Consider the following 23,511-nt stretch of genomic DNA (forward strand, 5'->3'; position numbering starts at 1 on the left):
CAAAAACAAGTATTTATCAGATTTCACATCAAATTTCATGTGAAATCATGTGATTTTTCCACATGTGAAATCGTGCTTTTTCTGTAAGGGATGCTCAACCTGCTCATTTTTCCAACACAAAACACCAGAAAATGGTCAAAAAGAGTAGAGCCAGCTCACACGAATTTACGCTCTGATTGGACGATTAGATGTTCAATGTTTAAAAAAAACATAGAAGAACAAAGCTTCATCATCTCTCAGTCAGGACTTTTTAAAGGAATAGTTTCACCATATTAAAACGAGAGTTCAGTTCACGTTAGAGTTGACCTTAAAAAGAGGGACATGCATAAATGAATCACTAATCACATTAAATAAATAATAATCTTCAGAAATTATTTTGTCAAAGCAACAAAATAACTATGGCTTTAAAATGATGGTGAAACATTTTGGTATTAAGTGGGTTAAAATCTTCCTAGGAAGTAACATGTCAAAATGCAGATTTTTTGCACTTCAGCAAGCCTTTATTAATATAAAAAAATCAGATTTATTGTATTATCCATGTGGTCTATATTGAAGGGCACTTCATTTAATATAACAAGCTTTTAAAATGCAATATTGTTGCACAATTTCTACTTAAAATAGGGGCGCAAAAGGTCTCTTGCATGGAATATTGTGAAATTAAGGATGTTCCTCAGTCATCAAAAGGACTTCTACCATATTCTTTAAAAGACGAACCTCTGATGTATTTAGATTTTACAGATCGTCCATAGAGAGTGGCTGCACATTTCCTCCTTCCCCTCTCCTCTCCTGATGTCAGTGGTTTTGGCCGACCCTCCGCCAACCCATGTGACAGGATACACATCGCCTGGATTAAGGGGGCAGCATCCATGTCTCTGTGTCACTGTTCTTCCATGAGAGACACCTGAATACACCACAGCCAGATCCCTCTCTCCTCTCTGGACTGTACAGCTACTTTACACCACCTTTTCACCCCGGGATAGCAAACTATGCACTAGCTACGATGGCATCCAGTCCATCCCTCGCTGTGCTCCTGTGCCTTATGCATGCTCTCCGCTGCACTGCTGAGATAGGTATGTAGGGTTTTATTCCACTTTAATTGGTTTCATGCAATGGTTAAGCAATCTGTATAATGAAAGTGTTACAAATTATATTTGTTGATATGCTTTACCAATAAACGGAAGACAAGGTTGAGGCTGCTAGAAAGTAACAATATTTTTGTAGACTGGTAATATATCTATCCAGAATTTCTAGGTCCTTCAGTAAGTTTTGCTTCATTGGCAGACACAGCGAGATATATTGTGATGGAATCTATTCCAGGAGTCACGAGTGAACCATTTGACGAGCTAGATAACGTTTAGAATTTTTGATGCTTTTAGATATAAACATTAAAGTGGCCTATTTTTTTGAGTGGCTTAAAAACACATGTATTTCAATTGTAGTTACATACACTGTGAGTTCTTAAAAATGATTGAAAATTATTTGAATGCTGTAAACAGGTATAACAGCTGTAAGTGCAGAAAATAAGAAAGTACAACAAATATTTATATACACAGGCTTTCTTATGCAACTTAGTGTAGTTGGAACTAAAAAGTTGTGATTTTTATACATTTTTAAATTACAGTTCCTGTACAATTAGACACAATGTCACAGTTCAATAGCATTGCAGTGCTGTTTATGAGAGTCGTTGTAGAGCCTGAAAGAAGGATAAGACCTTGGATAGATCACATCATTGTCCTTAGTTTCAAGTATCAATTTCACATGTGCAAGTACAGTGAAATGCCTTGCTTGAAAGCTCTAACCCCAACAATGCAGTAATCAATAACAATGTAATACTAAAAATAACAAGGTCCTGTAGAACAAAAACAGATAAAACAAAAAAGATAAGAAATAAGAAGACCCTTATCCCCCTTGCTGCAGACAGCAGCTCCTTCCTGATCTACAACCAGGATCACAACAAGTGTGTGGTGGCGGTGAGCGCCAGTCAAGTCACAGTGGCTCCCTGTGACCACACGTCCCAGAACCAGCAATTCCGCTGGGCCTCACAGTCTCGTCTCCTCAGCATCTCCCTGAAGCTCTGCCTGGGGGCTCAGGACCTGAAGGACTGGGTCAAGGTGCTGCTCTTCCCCTGTGATGAGAAGAGCGAGCTCCAGTACTGGCAGTGTAAGAACGAGACCCTGTTCGGCCTCAAAGACAAGGCGCTGCACTTAAACTATGGCAACCGCAACGAGAAGAATATGATGATCTACCAGGGATCTGGGTCTTGGAGCTGGTGGAAGATGTATGGTACTCAGAAAAACCTCTGCTCCAAGGGCTACCAAGGTAAGTCAGCTACAAGACACACTCACTGTCACTGGAGGTTGGAGATTGGAGGTAGGAATCAGAAGTGTAAGATGCTGTTGTCATAAACTTTCTTAAAGCCAGGGAATGAATGTCTGACCTGGGATAATTCATACTGTTAACAATGTGTTTTTTTTCCTACTAGCACTGACTGATAGCTGATAGCTACTTTATTAAGGAAGAATGCACTATGATTGAGATACAGTATGTGGTTGTCCCACCGAGCTATCCTACGATGAATGCACTGTGTAAGTCGCTCTGGATAAGAGCATCTGCTACATTACAGAAATGTTAAATGTAACAAACTGTTTTGTCCCCTTCATCAGAGGTGTTCACACTAGGGGGGAATGCCTTTGGACGTCCCTGCCAGTTCCCCTTTCAGTTTGGGGAGAAGTGGTATGCTGAGTGCACTCCGCAGGGGCGCTCAGATGGACAGCTCTGGTGCGCCACAGAGACAGATTACAATAAAGCCAAGAAGTGGGGCTTCTGTCCCTCGAAATGTGAGTCAAGCCTCACAATTCATGCTATGTTTTTTGTCATTTACTGCCATCTTCCAGTGATCAGGAAAAGGGTCAGCAGGTGACACCTGTAGAAAATCATGAGCCGTATGTATCAAGCATCTCAGAGTAGAAATGTTGATTTAGGATCAGTTTTGCCTTTTGATCAAAATGAATAAGGACACAAAGTGACCTGATCCTGGATCAGCATTCCTACTCTGGGATGCTTTCTGAATACAACACAGTTCCTAAAATAAAAAGGTAAAATAAATTTGACTCATGGGAGTACACAACCCTCTAATATGAGTGGCCTACTCTATACTAGACTCTGATGAGTCTGTAAAAACAAGGCAAACGACCAGGGTTTAAGATGTGGGGACGGTATCTAATTCAAACAATGTCGTAAAACACCCTGCAAAGCCTGTGATAGGGACAGATTCCTCATTAAAACAGAGGCTACACATGGAATTCTTCGATTTTCCTGTTTTTCCGTGACCTCGCTGGAGGTCAGGATTGGCCAGGTCAGCGCTGACGAGGTCTGGTCTCTGACCTCCTGACAGAAAAACACAAAGGCTTTCTCTAGTTCCTCTAGCTGTGGACGCAGCTCTGTGTCTCTTTACCCTTCCATCCTGATTGGAGCTCATTCCTGTGTTTCCCCTGACACAGCTCCAAAACTGGGACAGGAAAAGGAAGGAAGCCCCCTTTCACTGAGGTTCCTGGTGAACTGCCACCATAGTCACAGATATGAGGGGCAGTTCTGTCATGACGGAAAGTGATAGAGATGAACAGAACACGATTTGATTCAGTTCTTGGACTGTTATTGATGATTTCTTTTTCCCACCTTAAGTGTGTCCTAATGTTTCCGTGTCCCCCTCAGCGTCCTCAGGATGGGACAGTGACCCAGTGACAGGTGTCCTGTACCAGAGGAACACCCAGTCTGTGTTGACCTGGCACCAGGCGAGGAAGAGCTGCCAGCAGCAAGAAGCCGACCTGCTCAGTATAATAGAGCTCCACGAGCAGACCTACATCTCAGGTATGTACAGTCAGACCTGGTCAGACCTACATCTCAGGTATGTACAGTCAGACCTGGTCAGACCTACATCTCAGGTATGTACAGTCAGACCTGGTCAGACCTACATCTGAGGAATAGTCTAACCTGTTGTCCAAGGGAGGACCGGGACCAGGAACCAGCACAGGCATTTCTAACACACCGGCCCGAAGATGGACCAGGGCATTTGCCCAAAGTGCGCTATGGCCAGTCTAACCTACATCCTCACCTTGATTTAGAGATAATTCAATCTGATACAATCAATTCCTTATTAAGAATATTACACTACTCCCGTGGACGTATTGTGATGCTTTTTATTAATGCAGGGTTGACCAATATCCTGGGCACATCTCTGTGGATTGGACTGAATAGCCTAGACTTTGAGGCTGGATGGCAGTGGAGCAATGGAAACCCATTCAGATATTTAAACTGGGCCCCAGGTGAGTGCAACTGCATGCAACACATCATACTATACTTTACAGCCTAGGGAACAACTGAGGTTGTCCAAGTATGTTATGACTTCCAATGTTGCAGGAAGACAATTAATAAACACATGGGTCAATATTTCCAAAAGGACATCCATCAACTGAACCCGGGCTCAGCTGTGCAACCCTGAATGCTGGCAAGGCCTCGAAATGGGAGACCAATGAATGTTCCAAGAAGCTGGGATATATCTGTCGCAAAGGAAACTCCACTACTCTGGCCTCTGCCCCTATAGGTAAGAGTTGAATCATACAGTACATAACAGTCATGACCTACACACGATTTTTGAATGCCATGCAACACAAGGTTAACAACACCAGGTCAGGTTGTGTAGGGTAGGGTAAACTGAACCCTTATATATTAGTGCCCATTTTCACTAAGTGTCTCAGAGTAGGCTAGTGTCAGTTTAGCTTTTTAGAGTATAATGAAAAAGGTTACATGGACAGGGCGGACTGATCCTAGATCAGCACTCTTACTCCGAGATGCTTCATGAATACAGACCCAGAGGTTGTTTGGGTCAAACAGATAAAACATTACAGTCAACCACTTTCTGGTTATTCTACCTTCTCTCTGACTATTGAACTTTGACCCCCCTCAGTAGGAAAAGATCAGCCCACCTTCTGCACCAGTCACTGGATTCCCTATGCAGGCCACTGCTACTACCTACAACGTACCAAGAAGATGTGGAGGGATGCCCTGGCCACCTGCCACAAAGATGGAGGGGACCTGGCCAGCATCCACAACATAGAAGAACAAAGCTTCATCATCTCTCAGTCAGGATATAGTGAGTACACTATCCATGTTGTAGCTATAGTTACCTCTATATCTGATAGATCTGTTATGCACTTCAAGGATTTTTCTCATGGGTTGTCTTTTCTATCAGTTTTGAAAACCATTCTGAGATGTGTCCCAATAAAAGTCTGGGTATTTGGATTGACAAAGAGTTTATGTTTAAAAAGCATGCAGATGAGCTAGTTAAAAAGATATTTAAAAAATATATATATAGATCTGGCATCTCCCTAAATAGCAGGCAGCAGATTGTACCGTCAATATTCCTGCCGGCTCTTGACTATGCTGACACCATTTACCAGGTTGCAGAAGCCACTAGTCTTAAACGTTTGGATGCCTTCTACCATAATTTACTTCACTTTATCACAAGTGACAATTTTAATACTCACCACTGCATCCTGTATCAAAACGTTGGCTGGTCCTCATTGAAGTCCTGTAGATCACTTCATTACTCCCTTTTTATTTACAACGTTCCACACAACAAGCTTCTAATTTACGTAGCTTTGTCACTAAAGTATAAAAGAATAGGCGACCAAACCCGTCACAGTGATCTCTACCTATTTTGGCAAATCCTCCTTAAGCTTTAGTGCCCCCCATTGTTGGAATAACCTGCAAAATTCCTTGCATCTTGATTTCCTGGTGCCGTTAATTAAAGCAGTTTAGGATGCTGGTGTTAAATTCATTCATTGTGAATTGCAGTTGTTTTTATTGATGGTTCATTTGTTGAAATGGTAGTATTGTAACTGTATTCGTCTTGTTTTCTTTGGAATGTTAATTTTCTTCATTGTGAAAATGTTTGTACTCAGGGCATGATTGTAAATGAGACCCTGGTCTAAATTGGGCCTCATGAATAAATAATACTAATCATAATGTCACCTCAGTCAATTTGATCAGCCAACGATTAGTATATCAGGTGTTTATCACTGTCTTCCTGGCTCTGACTCATAATGTCCTTCTGCTTGACTTCAGCGGCCACAGATGAGCTGTGGATCGGCCTGAACGACCAAAGGAACGCGCTGCTGTTTGAGTGGACCGACCGATCCCATGTGACATTCAGCCACTGGCAGACAGGGGAGCCCTCCCACGGTGCCAACCTCCAGGAGGACTGTGTCCTGATCAGAGGAAAGGTAACATTCACATTGGTCCCTCAATGGACAGATTAGGTTCATGCTAATGCTAACACTAACGCTAGCTAAATGCTTACACCACAGATTTTGTATAACTAACCCTAACACTCGCTATATGCTAGTGCTAGGTAACTGCTGACGCTAGATAAATGTGAACACTAGCTGAATGCTACGGCTAACAATGGCAATGATGACAACGTTTAACAGTGGTGTCAACGCAGTAATAAATGTGGTATTGTGACAATGTGGACTCCATATTCTCTCACAGGATGGGAAGTGGGCTGATAATTTGTGTGAGAAGACCTACGGGTACATGTGTAAGAAAAAGGCCTCCATCAAACCGGTGGCAGGTGCCCCAGAGGAAGATAGTCCAGGATGTAAGCTGGTGAGTGAGATCATTTCCTGTTTGTTGAAAGGGAGAGTACAGTAACTAATGAATACAGAATTATATCACATGAAATGGAAGCTTGAAAATGATTCTAGATAAGGACTAGAATGGTGTCATCTTGACTGACAAAGATCCACCAGTAGGAGGATAATTGTTTCTGTATTTTCGTCATCAAGGGCTGGATCCGGTATCGTTCTTACTGCTACAACGTTGGATCAGAAACCAAAACATTTGATGAGGCCAAGCAGACCTGCCAGCAGAGTGACTCAATCCTGGTGGAAGTGGCTGACAGGTACGGTATCACATCATGACCATTTTATAAGGATAAGATATATTTGACTTACTTATGAGTCATATCCTGGACAAGATACGTTGTCAGATAACAGATTGAACGTGTGTGTGTTTGTTGGTTGGTTTGTAGGTATGAAAATGCCTTCCTGGTCAGTTTGGTGGGTTTGAGGCCGGAAAAGTACTTCTGGACTGGACTTTCCAACATGGCGGATATAGACACGTTCAAGTGGACTACCAGTTCGGAGGTCAAGTTCACCCACTTCAACGTGGGCATGCCAGGTACAGTGTCCTTTTCCCACAATGGTGATTGATTGTAGCAACTGATGATCGATTGTGTCACGAACGTCGTCAGGGAAATGACCGGACCAAGGTTCTGCGTGGTGAGCGTACATTTCTTTTTATTATGAATGTCACCAACAAAAACAAGAAACAACAATACAAACGTGAAGCTTACTAGGGCTATACAGGCCACTACCAAAGTCAACTACCCACAACTAAGGTGGAAAAACAGGCTGCCTAAGTATAATTTCCAATCAGAGACAATGATAGACAGCTGTCCCTGATTGAGAACCATACCCAGCCAAAACATAGAAACAGAAAACATAGAAATAAAGAAACTAGAATGCCCACCCTGGCCTAACCAAATTAGAGAATAGAAGCCTCTCTATGGCCAGGGTGTGACAGTACCCGCGCTGCAGGCCACGGACTGGGGACCCTCGCTGGCGGCTCCGGACTGGAGGCTGTCACTGGAGGCTCCGGACTGGAGACAGTTGCTGGAGGCTTCGTGCCATGAATCGTCACTGGAGGTTTCGTGCCATGGATCGTCACTGGAGGCTTCGTGCCATGGATCATCACTGGAGGCTTTGTGCCATAGATCATCACTGGAGTGAGGAGACGTACAGGCAGCCTGGTGTATGGAACTGCCACAGGACTCACCAGGCTGGGGAACATACAGGAGGCCTGGTTCTGGGAGCAGGCACAGGACTCACCAGGCCGGGGAGACATACTGGAGGCCTGGTTCTGGGAGCAGGCACAGGACTCACCAGGCTGGGGAGAAATACTGGAGGCTTGGTTCTTGGAGCAGGCACCGGATACACTGGGCCGTGGAGGCGCACTGGAGGTCTCGAGCGTAGAGACCCGGCACAACCCGTCCTGGCTGGATGGTTACTTTCGCCCGGCAACTGCGGGGTGCTAGCACAGGACGCACTGAGCTGTGCAGACGCACCGGAGACACAGTGCGCAGAGCCGGCACAGGATATCCTGGGCCGAAGAGACGCACTGGAGGCCAGATGCGCAGAGCCGGCACCATCCGTCCTGGCTGTATGCCCACTTTAGCCCGGCCGATGCGGGGAGCTGGAATATAACACATCGGGCTATGAGTGCGCACTGGAGACACCGTACTCATCACTGCATAACACGGTGCCTGACCAGTCACACTCTCCCCACGGTAAGCACGGGGAGTTGGCTCAGGTCTCCAACCTGACTCAGCCAATCTCCTCGTGTGCTCCCCCCAATTTTGGCCTCTCAGGCCTCTCGTGCCTGCTCCGCTGTGCCAACTCCTCGTATTGTCACCGCTCTGCTTTCGCCGCCTCTATCTCCTCCCTTGGACGTCGATACTCTCCAGCCTTTGCCCAGAAATAAAGAAACTAGAATGCCCAACAAAGTCACACTCTGGCCTAACCAAAATAGAGAATAAAAGCCTCTCTATGGCCAGGGCGTGACAGATTGTAGCAGGAACTGTCATTGGTATGACGACTACTTTCTCCCACACCTTAACTGCATGGCAAATGTTGGAACTAAATTAAACTACTCAATTTTTCTCATCTTTCTGTGTGTTTGAAAAAAGACAGAAAACAAGGCTGCGTAGCTATGACAACTGGAATGTTTGCTGGTCTGTGGGATGTGGTCAGCTGCAGCAACAAGGAGAAGTACATCTGTAAGAAAATGGCGGAGGGCGTCACATCAACAATGGCCCCTCCCACCACCCCGGCACTGAGCTGTCCTTCTGGGTGGTCACCTGTTGCTAAAAGGAATGTCTGTTACAAGGTACAGTTGGGGTATATGCTGTACATGTTCTGTATGTGAAACAAACACTTTGATCAGTGAATTTAAGTGAATAGTTATTGTTTTTATCAGTAATTTAATAAATGAGCATGAAATCATTGATAATCCTTTATTATAATAATTCATTAATAATTCATCAATAATCATTTTCTCTCCCCTCAATAAGCTTTACAGGAAAGAGACTGAAAACAAGAAGTCATGGTCAGAGTCGCGGGAATTCTGCAAGGCCATTGGTGGTGATCTGATGAGCATTCACAGTGCCACAGACCTGAACAGCTCTCCGTAAGTTATCCTCATAACTGTCTCTGTTGCCATAAGTATCAGTCAAAACCAGTGTGGTCCTATTAACCACAGTCTGTGGTTGAAATCAAAATCCACACGGTCATAATAACCACTGTTTATGGTTGAAATCCACACGGTCATAATAACCACTGTTTATGGTTGAAAACCACACGGTCATAATAACCACTGCCTGTGGTTGAAATCAAAATCAACACGGTCGTAATAAACACTGTTGTTACAACTTCTGACGATGGTGAGTGGAGGAGTCAAGCGCAGAGAGCAGGTAATTCAGTACGTGGATATTTTATTCCATAGACTGTGGAACCACGACGTGCAAAACACCAGGGCGCATGAAACAACCCGTCCCAAAAACACGGTAGTAATTGGCAAACCCTAAAAACCGCTTCACCTCCTTTACCGTGGTCGGAGTCGGCCAATTACGCACGGCATTAACGCGGTCACACTCCATCACCACCCCCGAGCTGGAAATGCGATAACCCAGGAAGGAAACGGCTGGTTTGGAGAACACGCATTTCTCAGCCTTGAAATATAGGTCATGCTCCAGCAGTCGCCCAAGAACCTTGCGCACCAGGGAGACATGCGCGACGCGTGTTGCAGAATAAATCAAGATGTCATCAATATAGACTACCACACCCTGCCCGTGCAAGTCCCTGAGAATCGCATCTACAAAGGATTGGAAGACGGCTGGAGCATTTTTCAACCCATACGGCATGACGAGGTACTCATAGTGGCCTGATGTGGTACTAAACGCTGTTTTCCACTCGTCTCCTCCCCGAATACGCACCAGATTATACCCGCTCCTGAGGTCCAGTTTTGTGATAAAACGCGCTCCGTGGAATGATTCCACCGCCGTAGCGATGAGAGTTAGCGGATAACTAAAACCCACTGTGATCGAATTGAGACCTCAAAAATCAATGCACGGATATTCTAGGGGAATGCACACGGTGGAAACCTGGTCTGGACTCTCCACCGTCGTGGCACCGATGGAAACTCCTATACACCTACCCAAACACTCGTCTGACCACCCCTGAAGAGCCCCCTGATTCCAGGAAACGTGGGGATTGTGAATAGCCAGCCAGGGAAACCCAGGTGAATCAATAAGGTAGAAACTGATCTTCTCCCTATGATCCCCCTGCATCACTATGTCCAGTGGAATCGTGGCCTCCCTGACCAGCCCTGACCCTAACGGTCTGCTATCTAAGGAGTGCACGGGGACAGGTGGGTCTATCTGCACTAACGGAATACCCAACTTACGGGCGAGTCCGCGATCCATAAAACTCCCAGCTGCGCCTGAATCGACTAGCGCCTTATGCTGAAGAGAGGGAAAACCCGCAGGGAAAAAAATAAACTAAAACATGTGACCAACAGGGAGCTCTGGGTGAGTGTGGTGCCTGCTCACCTGGGGTGGCCGAGGAGTGTTCCGCCGACCAGCTCGACTCCCAGAGGAACTCCTCCAGCACCGGTCCGAAGTGTGTTCTCTCCGTCCACAATAGACGCAGAAGGAGCCTCCTCCTCTGGTCTCCCTAGATGCAGCTCCTCCCAACTCCATCGGAGTGGGAGCGGGAGGGCTGGAAGGTGGAATTAACAGGACCCCTTCTGAACGCCCGCGGGCAGCTAGCAGGTTGTCCAATCGAATGTCTATCAGCTCATCCAGGGAGAGAGTAGTGTCCCGACAAGCTAGCTACCGGTGGACGTCCTCCCGGAGACTGCACCGGTAATGGTCCATCAGGGCCCTGTAATTCCACCCAGCACCAGCAGCTAGGGTCCTGAACTCCAGCGCGAAGTCCTGAGCACTCCTCATCTCCTGTCTGAGGTGGAACAGTCGTTCACCCGCCGCTTTGCCCTCTGGTGGGTGGTCGAACACAGCTAAAAAACGGCGGGTGAACTCCAGGTAGTTGTCCCGAGCCGAGTCTGGGCTGTTCCAGACAGCGTTGGCCCAGTCCAGGGCCCTACCCGTTAAACAGGAGACGAGGAGGCTCACACTCTCCTCACCCTAGGGAGCCGGACGCACGGTAGCCAGGTAGAGCTCGAGCTGGAGAAAGAAATCCCTGGCACCCAGCCGCCGCACCGTCGTACTCTATCGGGGGGGAGAGACGCAATGAGCTGGACCCAGAGGACGACGTAGGTGGAGTAGGTGGCGTCGTCTGTGGGGGAGCTGGGGTAGACGTCGGTAGACCACTCATCTCCCATCGCTCCATCCTCTCCATCATCTGGTCCATCGCTGTAGCGATCCGATGGAGGACGGCTGTATGGTGATGGACGCACTCCTCCATAGTTAGGAGAGGGGTGGTCGCTGCTCCTGCTGACTCCATTTCGATTGGTGCGGGCTTCTGTTACAACTTCTAACGATGGTGAGTGGAGGAGTCAAGCGCAGAGAGCAGGTAATTCAGTACGTGGATATTTTATTCCATAGACTGTGGAACCACGACATGCAAAACACCAGGGCGCATGAAACAACCCGTCCCAAAATACAACGGACTAAAAACTGTCCGGAAAAATACTGATAACACTCATACATAGATAACAGGAAACAAGCCCGCACAAATACCCAGCGGGCCTAGTGCCCTTAAATAGCCTACAAACAAACACTAACTCAAAACAGGTGTACCCAATTAAACCCAATAAACAGAAACAAACTGAAAGGGAATCGATGGCAGCTAATAGGCCGGCGACGACGACAGCCGAGCGCCGCCCGAACAGGAAGAGGCACCATCTTCGGCGAGATTCGTGACAACTGTTTATGGTTGAAATCCACACGGTCATAATAACCACTGTCTATGGTTGAAAACCACATAGTCATAATAACCACTGTCTATGGTTGAAAACCACACGGTCATAATAACCACTGTCTATGGTTGAAAACCACATAGTCATAATAACCACTGTCTATGGTTGAAAACCACACAGTCATAATAACCACTGTCTATGGTTGAAAACCACACAGTCATAATAACCACTGTCTATGGTTGAAAACCACATAGTCATAATAACCACTGTCTATGGTTGAAAACCACACAGTCATAATAACCACTGTCTATGGTTGAAAACCACACAGTCATAATAACCACTGTCTATGGTTGAAAACCACATAGTCATAATAACCACTGTCTATGGTTGAAAACCACACAGTCATAATAACCACTGTCGATGGTTGAAAACCACACAGTCATAATAACCACTGTCTATGGTTGAAAACCACACAGTCATAATAACCACTGTCGATGGTTGAAAACCACACAGTCATAATAACCACTGTCTATGGTTGAAAACCACACAGTCATAATAACCACTGTCTGTGGTTGAAATCCACACGGTCATAATAACCACTGCCTGTGGTTGAAATCCACACGGTCATAATAACCACTGTCTATGGTTGAAAACCACATAGTCATAATAACCACTGTCTATGGTTGAAAACCACACAGTCATAATAACCACTGTCTATGGTTGACAACCACACGGTCATAATAACCACTGTCTATGGTTGAAAACCACATAGTCATAATAACCACTGTCTGTGGTTGACAACCACACGGTCATAATAACCACTGTCTATGGTTGAAAACCACATAGTCATAATAACCACTGTCGATGGTTGAAAACCACATAGTCATAATAACCACTGTCGATGGTTGAAAACCACACAGTCATAATAACCACTGTCGATGGTTGAAAACCACACAGTCATAATAACCACTGTCGATGGTTGAAAACCACACAGTCATAATAACCACTGTCGATGGTTGAAAACCACACAGTCATAATAACCACTGTCGATGGTTGAAAACCACAATCTCATAATAACCACTGTCTATGGTTGAAAACCACACAGTCATAATAACCACTGTCTGTGGTTTCCATTCTCTCTGTTCAGGTATCATTCCTCTGATGCAGCCTGGATCGGCCTCAGCAATCTGGATCCCTCCGCAGGTTTCGTCTGGGCTGACGGATCAGCAGTGAGTAGCCTGCCACCTCATCTTTACTGTGATATTCCTTCTCCTTGAAAGTAGTTTATTACTCACTACTCTTGTTTCAATCATTGATTTGCAGTCATTGTCTTTAAAGGGAATGAAAGTTCATACTGTACTATGGTGTCCATATAAAGGACAGCCTCAGCCTGAGGCTAATATGGACACCATACAGTGCTACGGTGTAACATTATTCCAATGTTGTTCTCCAGTTCAGCTATGAGAATTGGGGATTTGGAGAACCAAACGACTACAACGATAACGAAAAATGCGCAGAGGTCCAGTTTTACTTCGGACGCCACTGGAATGATCGACACTGTGATGCCTACAATGACTGGATTTGCGAGATTCGCAAAGGTACAGTAGACCATATCTGCTGGAGCACTGACTTCACCAGCCACTGGGCACAGACGTAAATTCAACATCTATTCCACGTTGGTTCAACGTCATTTCATTGAAATCACGTATAAACAACATTGATTCAACCAGTGTGTGTGCCCAATGGGCATGTCAGTCATGAAACTATTGATGAACATAGAATTTTGACCCTCAACCTTGCAGATGTGCTCACCCAAACTTTTTTTGGTATCCACAGGTGTTACCCCAAAGCCCCATCCCACTCAAGTTGAGCCAGGTAATGCATAGGATCTTAGGAATATGTCCAGTTTCCTGTTTCTCATTCCTCCACTTCCTGTCTCCACTTCCTCCTTCTCACTATCCCTGCTCTCCTTCAAGCTCTTGGCCTTTCCCTTAAGTTAAATTAATCACTGCACATAAGGTATAGCACACCTTCTTCTATCATTTAGTTTGAGAAGCATAGTTCAACACAAACACTAAGAGAAAATGTACTCTGTGAAATTTGTACTATTAAAAATGCCTAACAGGAAATGTACTCCTTTTTTACATGCCTTTTCAGTGTACAATACTACAAAGGACGGCTGGATTGAGTACAACGACACTCAGTATTTCTTCAACACTGAGAATCTCCCCATGGACGAGTCGAGAGAATTCTGTAAAAAGAACTTTGGTGACCTGGTGGTCATTACTGCAGAGAGCGAGAGGAAGTTTATATGGAAACAGGTAGACACTTCTATACTGAACAAAAATATAAATGCAACATGAAAAAATGTCAGTTCATATACAGTACCAGTCAAATGTTTGGACACACTTTTTCTTTATTTTTACTATTTTCTACATAATAGAAAAGTAGTATACACATCACAACTATGAAATAACACATATAGAATAATGTAGTAACCAAAAAAAGTGTTAAACAAATCCAAATATATTTTATATTTGAGATTCTTTAAAGTAGCCACCTTTTGCCTTGATGACAGCTTTGCACACTCTTGGCATTCTCTCAACCAGCTTCACCTGGAACGCTTTTCCAAGTCTTGCAGGAGGTCCCACATATGCTGAGAACTTGTTGGCTGCGTTTCCTTCACTCTGTGATCCAACTCATCCCAAACCATCTCAATTGGGTTGAGGTCGGGTGATTGTGGAGGCCAGGTCATCTGATGCAGCACTCCATCTCTCTCCTTCTTGGTCAAATAGCCCTTACACAACCCGGAGGTGTGTTTTGGGTCATTGTTCTGTTGAAAAACAAATGAGAGTCCCATTAAGCGCAAACCAGATGAGATGGCGTATCGCTGCAGAATGCTGTAGTAGCCATGCTGGTTGAGTGTACCTTGAATTCTAAATAAATAACCAACAGTGTCACCAGCAAAGTACCATTACACCTCCCCCTCCATGCTTCATGCTGGGAACCACACATATGAGGATCATCCATTCACATACTCTGCGTCTCACAAAGATACGGTGGTTGGTCTCATCAGACCAAAGGACAGATTTCCACCGGTCTAATGACCATTGCTCGTGTTTCTTGGCCCAAGACAATCTCTTATTATTATTATTATTATTATTATTGTCCTTTAGTAGTGGTAATTAGTAATTCTACCATGAAGGCCTGATTCACGCAGTCTCCTCTGAACAGTTGATGTTGAGATGTGTCTGTTACTCTGTGAAGCATTTATTTGGACTGAAATTTCTTTTCCGAATTGACTGACTATCATGTCTTAAAGTAATGATGGAATGTCGTTTCTCTTTGGTTATTTGAGCTGTTCAAGCCATAATATTGACTTGTTTTTTTTACCAAATAAGGCTATCGTCTGTATACCACCCCTACCTTGTCATAACACAACTGATTAGCTCAAATGTATTAATTTAGAAGGAAATAAATTCCACATCTGAACTTGTTACAAGGCACACCTGTTAATTGAAATGCATCCAAGGTGACTACCTCATGAAGCTGGTTGAGAGAATGAAAACAGTGTGCAAAGATGTCATCAAGGCAAAGTGTGGCTACTTTGAAGAATCTCAAATCTAAAATATATTTTGATTTGTTTAACACTTTTTTGGTTACTACATGATTCCATAAGTGTTATTTCATATGTGTTAATGTCTTCACTATTATTCAAAAAGTAGAAAACAGTAAAAATAAAGAAAAACCCTTGAATGAGTAGGTGTGTCCAAACTTGACTGGTACTGTAAGTAAATCTGTCAATTAAATACATAAATTAGGCCCTAATCTATGGATTTCACAACACCTGGAATACTGATTTGAATCGATTGGTCACAGATACCTTGAAAACATGTAGGGGCGTGGATCAGAATACCAGTCAGTATCTGGTGTGCCCACCATTTGCCTCATGCAGCATGACGCATTTCCTTCGCATAGAGGTGATCAGGCTGATGATTGTGGCCTGTGGAATGTTGTCCCATTCCTCTTCAATGGCTGTGCGAAGTTGCTTGATATTGGCAAGAACTGGAACTGGCTGTTGAACAAGTTGATCCAGAGCATCCCAAACATGATCAAATGGTGACATAACTGGTGAGTATGCAGGCCATGGAAGAACTGGGACATTTTCAGCTTCCAGGAATTGTGTACAGATCCTTGCAACATTGGGCCTTGCAATTATCATGCTGAAACATGAGGTGATGGTGTTGAATGAATGGCATGACAATGGGCCTCAGGATATCGTCACAGTCTATAAAATGCAATTGTGTTCGTTGTCTGTAGCTTATGCCTGCCCATACCATAATAACCCTGCCGCCACCATGGTGCACTCTCTTCACATTGTTGTCTCACCCACAAGACGCCATACACGTAGTCTGCAGTTGTGACGTCAGTTGGACGTCATTCTCTAAAATGACATTGGAGGCGGCATATTGTAGAGAACTGAATATTCAATGATCTGGCAACAGCTCTGGTGAACTTTCCTGCAGTCAGCATGCTAATTGCACGTTCCCTCAAAACTTGAGACATCTGTGGCATTGGGTTGTATGACAAAACTGCACACATAGAGTGGCCTTTCATTGTCCCCACCACAAGGTGCACCTGTATAATGATCACACTGTTTGATCAGCTTCTTGATATGCCACACCTACCTGGTGGATGGATTATCTTGACAAAGGAGAAATGCTCACTAACAGGGATGGAAACAAATGTGTACACTAAAATTGAGAGAAATAAGCTTTTTTGTGCGTCGCTGAACATTTCTGGGATCATTTATTTCAGCTCATGAAACATGAGACCAAAACTTTACATGTTGTGTTTATATTTGTGTATATGCAGTCCTGTGATGTCCGAAAAGCTTTGGTTCTTGGGATCTGATAAAGAGAGGATTTTACACTATGACAGGATGACAACAAGTGTCACTGAAATGTTCAATGTTCAATCTAGAAATGGTTGTTTCCTCAAAGAGTTGCAACTTTTTTCCAGATATCTAGAGGATCCGAGGGACAATATTACATTGGAATGACCGTTGGTTTGGATAAGTCTTTTAGGTATGTAAAATGACTGTTGACTGTTCCCTGGACATTTAAAACAACCTGAAGTCATACCACCTCTTTTCAGAGATACTTGTGCATGAGCATGTTTTGTTTGTCACAGTCCAGTGAACATACCTGAAATCTGTACTTCTCTGCCGAGTGGAGAAACGTGTGCTTTCAAGGTGTGTAGTTGATTGAATAGATGCTCAACGTTCAGACTGGGTTTGTGTACTGTATGTTTCAGCTGGTTGGATGGGTCTCCTGTTGTGTTTACCGCGTGGGATCAAAACGAACCCAACTTCGCCAACAACGATGAGAACTGTGTGACGATATACAAGAGTATGGGTACGTCTAATTCCAGAGGGATTTAGCAGTTACGCTCTCGTTACAGTGTTGTTATACTGCAACGTCCATGGGACTTTCACTAACATTCAGGGGACGCTCCCAGGATGTCATTTTGTAAGCTGGGTCTATATCGGGTTGTGTCTCTTTGTTTCTCTGCATCTCTAGGGTACTGGAATGACATCAACTGTGGAGTAGAGCTGGCCTCCATTTGTAAAAGAACCACCAGTTTCACTAACACGACCATGGCCCCCACCACTGTACCAAAGGGAGGTTGTGCCGCAGAATGGATTGCTTTCCAGGGGAAGGTAACTGCTACACTACTACAGTACCACCACCACATACTATAAAATCATACCATAGGCTACATACTGTATAACTGTATGGTGCACCAGGAGAGAAAACCTCACACAAACTACTTTCCTTATCATGTGTCAAGTAAAAAAATCAAGTCCCGAGTGATGACCCAATGTGATGCTGACCTGTGTGTGGAGAGTTGAGTCATTGCCTCCATCCCAAATGGCACCTTATTCCCCTCAAAGTGCACTACTATGATGCATCATGTTTCCACAGTGCTACAAATTCATTGGAGACAGTGATAAGAAGCCGTGGCAGGAGGCCAGGACCTACTGCATTAACCAGGGAGGGAACCTGGCCTCTGTCCTCAGCGAAAAAGAGCAAGGTGGGTGAGAAGTCTATCCCTTTACACCTCACTGCTAAAGCTACCTGAGACATTGGCATTGCCCAAGGTAGAATGAAATAAAATGAACATTGAAATTCTCTAATAGTAATTTAGCATAAAACCATGCTATTAAAATTCTGTCAAATTTAATGTGTTCAATTATATTGAGGATTTGTGCAATTATAAGCATGCAACAAGAAACCTTATAGACATTGGTTAACGAGTGCCAAATAATTTAAATGCTAACCAATGGAAGAGGGGTTCATAAATCTTTTTATGTAAACAGTATATATGGATTCACTTGTTGACTCTTCATTGTTCTGACTGGTCTTCCTCCCAGCATTCCTTACCACCCAGATGCTTGGGAATCCCCAGGACATTTGGATAGGTCTGAACGACATCAACTGGGAGATGCGCTTCCTATGGACGGAGGGGAGAGGGGTTTCCTATACCAACTGGGCAAAAGGGCATCCAACGTCAGTGCCAGACGGACGATATTCATTTATGGAAGAGGTACAAGACTTACAGTACTGAACACAGATTAAGTGACTTCCTGGAAACAGATCAAAAATTGTTCTGAAAAGAGAATCCCTGTTGAAAGTAGGTAGACTAAAATCTACATTCAAGGAAGATTCTTTATTGAGAATGACTTTTATCCAGAACTGCGCCTTCAATCTGGGTTTGGGAACCTTTACATGTTAGGCTTTGGGATTTTGATTGACTTATTGTCAATAAATCCAAATGCAAAACAGCCTTAACCAGTCAAATGAGAATTCTGGAGAGGGATCTAACCTTTTCATCTCCTTCCCAATCTCTCTTCCAGGTGTTTGACTGTGTGGTTCTGGTGGGCAGCTCTCAAAAACAGACAGGAATGTGGAAGGTCGAGGATTGCTTAGTATCCCGTGGTTTCATCTGCAAAAGGAATATTGGTGAGAAGAAGCCATAGTTCACTGAGGCAGCTCTAGGTTTGCAAAATTCCAGTAACTTTCTCAAAATCCACAGGTTTTCCAGAAATCCGTGAATCCTCCAAGCAGCATTTCTGGAGAACCTCACAGTTTTTGGCAAGTTATCGACAACCCTAGTGAGGCTGTTCAAATCCAATTCTTCGGTATGTGGTCCAATAGAGTATCCCTCTTTAGGTTCCCCTCCAAAAAGTCTCCTTTGGTTTCAGATTCTCAGATTGTGGTCCCTGCCACCACAGAGTCCACGAAGACGTTCTACAAGCTGGGAAATGACTCCTTCCAACTGGTGGACCAGAATATGAACTGGGACGAGGCCCGGAGGCAATGTAAAGCAGACGATGCAGAGTTGGCTAGCATCCTGAACCCCATCACCCAGGCCTTCATCACAATGCAGATCCAAAAATACAATGGGCCTGTGTGGATTGGCCTCAACAACAATTTGGTAAAAGAGGAGGAAAGTGGGACACCTAGTCAGTTGTCCAGCTGAATGTATTCAACTGAAATGTGTCTTCCGCATTTAACCCAACCCCTCTGTATCAGAGAGGTGCCTTAATCGACATCCACGGAACCTGGGAGTTAACTGCCTTGCTCGGTCGCAGAGCAACAGATTTGTACCTTGTCAGTAACCTTCCGGTTACTGGTCCAACGCTCTAACCGCTATGGTACTGACATTGCTCTATGCCAGTCATTTGGGTTACAGAGACTAAATATTCTAAACAATATGTTGATCAGACTAATTATAATTATGGATCTTTGTGATCTTGGGGCGGCAGTGTAGTCTAGTGGTTAGAGCATTGGACTCATAACCGAAAGGTTGCAAGATCATCTTCCCGAGCTGACAAGGTATAAATCTGTTGTCTGCCCCTGAACAAGGCAGCAAACCCACTATTCCTAGGATGTCAATGAAAATAAGAATTTGTTCTTAACTGACTTGCATAGTTAAATAAATGTAAAATCTTAAAATTCATTTTTACAAGGTACAGCATGTAAAAAATGACCTAATTGTTAGGACTCTGGCTTTGGTTTAAGAGCTAGTGCAGCTCCAAAGAGGACTTAGCATTGATATGATCTCCCACTGTTATCCTTTGGATCTCCTACTCTGACGTGTTCATTTAAGAAACCAAAGTGATTTTGTGTTTGAAAAGCTGCAAGCTTTCAGCTGGACCTTGCCCCCATTGTGTTTTGTTGTCTTTGTCTCTGTCTCTCAGACTGAAGGGCGTTTTAAGTGGGTGGATAACTGGCCTCTATCTTACACCAAATGGGGCGAAGATGAGCCAAAGAACAATATGGCCTGTGTTTACATGGATACGGACGCCAAGTGGAAGACAGGCGACTGTAGTAACACCTACTCCTCACTGTGCAAGAGATCACCAGGTCAGACAAGGCCTTTACTCCATTTACCCACAATGTCTGTGTTTAATGCCTGATCAATCCAAAAGTGTGTCTTTTAAAAGTGTTGTATGCAGTAATGTATCAGTTTTGCCGACATTGACCATATACATCTCATGTACATCAACTTCAGTATGTGAACTTCTCTGGCCTCTTTTAAAGACATAGCCCCCAGCCAGCCCCCTCAGCTCCCTGGCAACTGCCCCGAGCCCAAGAAACGCAAGACGTGGGTTCCCTTCAGGGGTTACTGCTACGCCTTCCTAAACTCTGTGGTGGACAACTGGGCCCACGCCACTGTGGAATGTCTCCGAATGGGTACACACTTCTCCTCCATCACACCAATTCAGACCAGAATGGAATAGCGTCCCAAACAGCATGCTATTCCATGGTCAAAAGTAGTACACTACATAGGAACTGGGGTGCTATTTGGGACATACCCAATGTCTTAATTGAATGTAGAGCATATTCATTAATTGAATGCAAGAAATTCAAAGTGATTGATGGTGATGATGAATATGTGTAGTAAGTTTCACTGACAACAGGAGCAACCCTGGTGAGTGTCGAGGATCCCTTGGAGGCCAGATTCATCCAGGAGAACCTTGAGCTACTGCAGGATGGATCCAAGTCATTCTGGATTGGCATGCACAAGAGCCACGAAGGTCAGTACCTATGGTTATAAAATTCAGTGAAATTTCCCCAAATTCCCAACCAGGATTTCTGGAAAACCAAGGAATTCAGGAAAAATTACCGGAAAATTACCGGAATTACCGGAATTTGGCAAGTACAGTACCTTGCAAATCTAAGATTATGTCCCAATTTCACAACCAATGGAGTAAATGCCTTGTCTGACCTGGTGATCTCCACAGTGGCGTGGGCCCAGTTGTCCACCACAGAGTTGAGGAAGGCGTAGCAGTACCCCCTGAAGGGAACCCACGTCTTGCGTTTCTTCACAACCATGTTTATCGATTTATAGTTGTTCAATGGCAATGAATCACCCATGTCAAAGGATATAGGTTTGACCCATTGTTCTTGTTCCAGGTGACTGGATGTGGATTGACAACAGTGTGGTAGACTATACCAACTGGAAACAAGGGATGCCAAAGAGTGGAGAACAATGTGTGGAGATCCAGTCTGATAGTGGTCTGTGGAGCACTAACAGCTGCAACCGGTACAAGTCGTACATCTGCAAAACAGCCAAAGGTGAGTTGGACTCAGCTGATAGATTCAAGTATTTAAGATGGGATGATATCAGAGTCATTATTCAAGAAATCCTGTGTTTGTTGTAGCAGCTTAGAATTGTCTTGCAATTATGTTTTGTGAACAACTTTATCTCTTTCTTTTGCAGTCATCACACCAACAGAGAAGCAACCAGTTGCTGGTGAGTGTCTCACAGCAGATATAATTGGTTAGCGTAAAGAATGATACATTTGATCAGTTTTGACAGTCAAATCAATGCTTTTCTTGCTCCAGGGCATAGTCCTGGGATCAGTTTCCCCTCACCCAATCCGTAACCATTAGTGGAGAAAATGCAAAACTGACCCAAGATCAGCGTCTAGGGCAACTTCACTCTACTCCACATTTCTGAACATTATACAGGGACTAAAACCAATCCCAACAATAATTTTGCCAATAACACTGTGACTTCCTTTCTTCTAGCTCCCCTAGTGGAGGAAGCTCCCCATGGTTATGCCGGCATTGCTGTGGCAGTCGTCTTTGTGATAATCACAGTGGTAGGACTCGGAGCCTTCCTACTCCGCAAACGGATACCTACCCCCATCCTGGGAGAGTGTACTTTCGACAACACCTTGTACTTCAACAACCCCATCCGCCCAACATCCACTGTGGACACTAAGGGCCTGGTGGCCAACATAGAGCAGAACGAAACAGCTTAGACAGGAGACAAAGAACCACCAACAGGTAAAAACACTGTTGAGACACGATTTGATATGAAAAATACCCAAAAAGCATGCTGCTGGTGTTAAGGCCTACCCATTCTGAGATTGCAACTAAATCTGAAACCATTCACTTACTATCTTTGTTAATTGTCTTGCTCTGTAAATAATGGGTGAAAATGATATGCACTTTGTCATCAAGGATACATGATATGCATCAGTCATCAAGGATACAGTCCAGATGTAGAGCTAAGATTGCATATGCAACCCCTGCACAAATTATAGAATCAACAACAGTCATTTTGTTTGGTTTAATTGAGCCTTGTACATATTTATTTGGTGTGTGAAACTAAAGTTCAAAATACAACCACTGTACTTTGCTTTGTTTTTGCCAAGTTATATTGTAAATATATGCTCAAAGAGAGAGAAATAAAGTTTTGAAACAAATGTCTTTGACCTTATACTCTTACTCACACTTCTCACACATTGCATGCTAAATCAATACATACTGAATCCAGGTGCATTTAGGGGGTTAATACACCATTTCGGGAACTATATACAGTAATTGAGGTACACTTAAACACAGCTATCATCACTAAGAGGCAGATTAAAGAGGTTATTGGGTCGTTCCACCAATTCGGTGACTTTTAAGAAGTGTGACATGGTCCCAAAACGTATTTTTGATTTCCCCTAATTGTATCACTCTGTTATAAAGAGCACATGATCAACTTCATAAATAAATGTTTTCCCATTTCACAAGGTAAATAAAGAAAGAAAACACTGCGGATTGACCGTAACATCATAAATCAGCCATAAAACTCGTTGTGACAGGGGGAATCCAAGATAACAATTCTAGGGATAGAGAAAGTTTTAGTAATATTCCCCAGATGTTTGAGTGTCCAGTTTTTAGTTAATGATGGGAACATTCTGCGTACAGTCTCTTCAGAAAGTATTCACACCCCTTCCACATTTTGTTGTGTTTCAGCCTGAATTCAAAATGGATTAAATGTAGATTTTGTGTCACTGGCCTACACAATACCCCAAATATTCCAAAACATGCATCCTTTTTGCAACAAGGCACTAAATGAATACTGCAAAATTTGTGCCAAATAACTTTT

The 23,511-nt window shown here is 44.0% G+C and overlaps 1 protein-coding gene across 2 annotated transcripts; it reads left to right on the forward strand.

Moving 5' to 3' along the window:
* Positions 1-872: 872 nt before the first annotated feature.
* LOC135517482 (macrophage mannose receptor 1-like) lies at positions 873-22,840 on the forward strand. Of its 2 annotated transcripts, none has more exons than XM_064941810.1 (30): positions 873-1,070; positions 1,918-2,319; positions 2,664-2,837; positions 3,712-3,867; positions 4,209-4,322; positions 4,457-4,600; positions 4,967-5,149; positions 6,124-6,281; positions 6,550-6,666; positions 6,846-6,961; positions 7,091-7,239; positions 8,807-9,006; positions 9,191-9,306; positions 13,202-13,283; positions 13,508-13,652; positions 13,891-13,929; positions 14,212-14,375; positions 17,077-17,141; positions 17,371-17,471; positions 17,637-17,776; positions 18,042-18,150; positions 18,491-18,663; positions 18,974-19,079; positions 19,322-19,554; positions 20,321-20,486; positions 20,664-20,816; positions 21,044-21,160; positions 21,540-21,701; positions 21,847-21,879; positions 22,158-22,840. In XM_064941810.1, the coding sequence occupies exons 1-30, from the start codon at positions 1,001-1,003 to the stop codon at positions 22,391-22,393; spliced, it is 4,323 nt and encodes a 1,440-aa protein (XP_064797882.1). In that variant the 5' UTR covers positions 873-1,000; the 3' UTR covers positions 22,394-22,840. The 2 variants fall into 2 exon arrangements, with proteins under 2 accessions (XP_064797882.1, XP_064797881.1); XM_064941809.1 differs by having other exon boundaries at positions 874-1,070; positions 4,964-5,149.
* Positions 22,841-23,511: the final 671 nt, after the last annotated feature.

The sequence above is a fragment of the Oncorhynchus masou genome, chromosome 28 (assembly GCF_036934945.1).
Source record: "Oncorhynchus masou masou isolate Uvic2021 chromosome 28, UVic_Omas_1.1, whole genome shotgun sequence".
In the NCBI taxonomy this organism is placed as follows: domain Eukaryota; kingdom Metazoa; phylum Chordata; class Actinopteri; order Salmoniformes; family Salmonidae; genus Oncorhynchus; species Oncorhynchus masou.

Bases quoted from the DNA above. Each gene is read 5' to 3' on its own strand.
- LOC135517482 (XM_064941809.1), top strand. From the start codon at position 1,001: ATGGCATCCAGTCCATCCCTCGCTGTGCTCCTGTGCCTTATGCATGCT. The intron at 9,007-9,190 runs GTACAGTTGGGG...CCCCTCAATAAG, and splicing joins AAAGGAATGTCTGTTACAAG to CTTTACAGGAAAGAGACTGA. The intron at 9,307-13,201 runs GTAAGTTATCCT...CTCTCTGTTCAG, and splicing joins ACAGACCTGAACAGCTCTCC to GTATCATTCCTCTGATGCAG.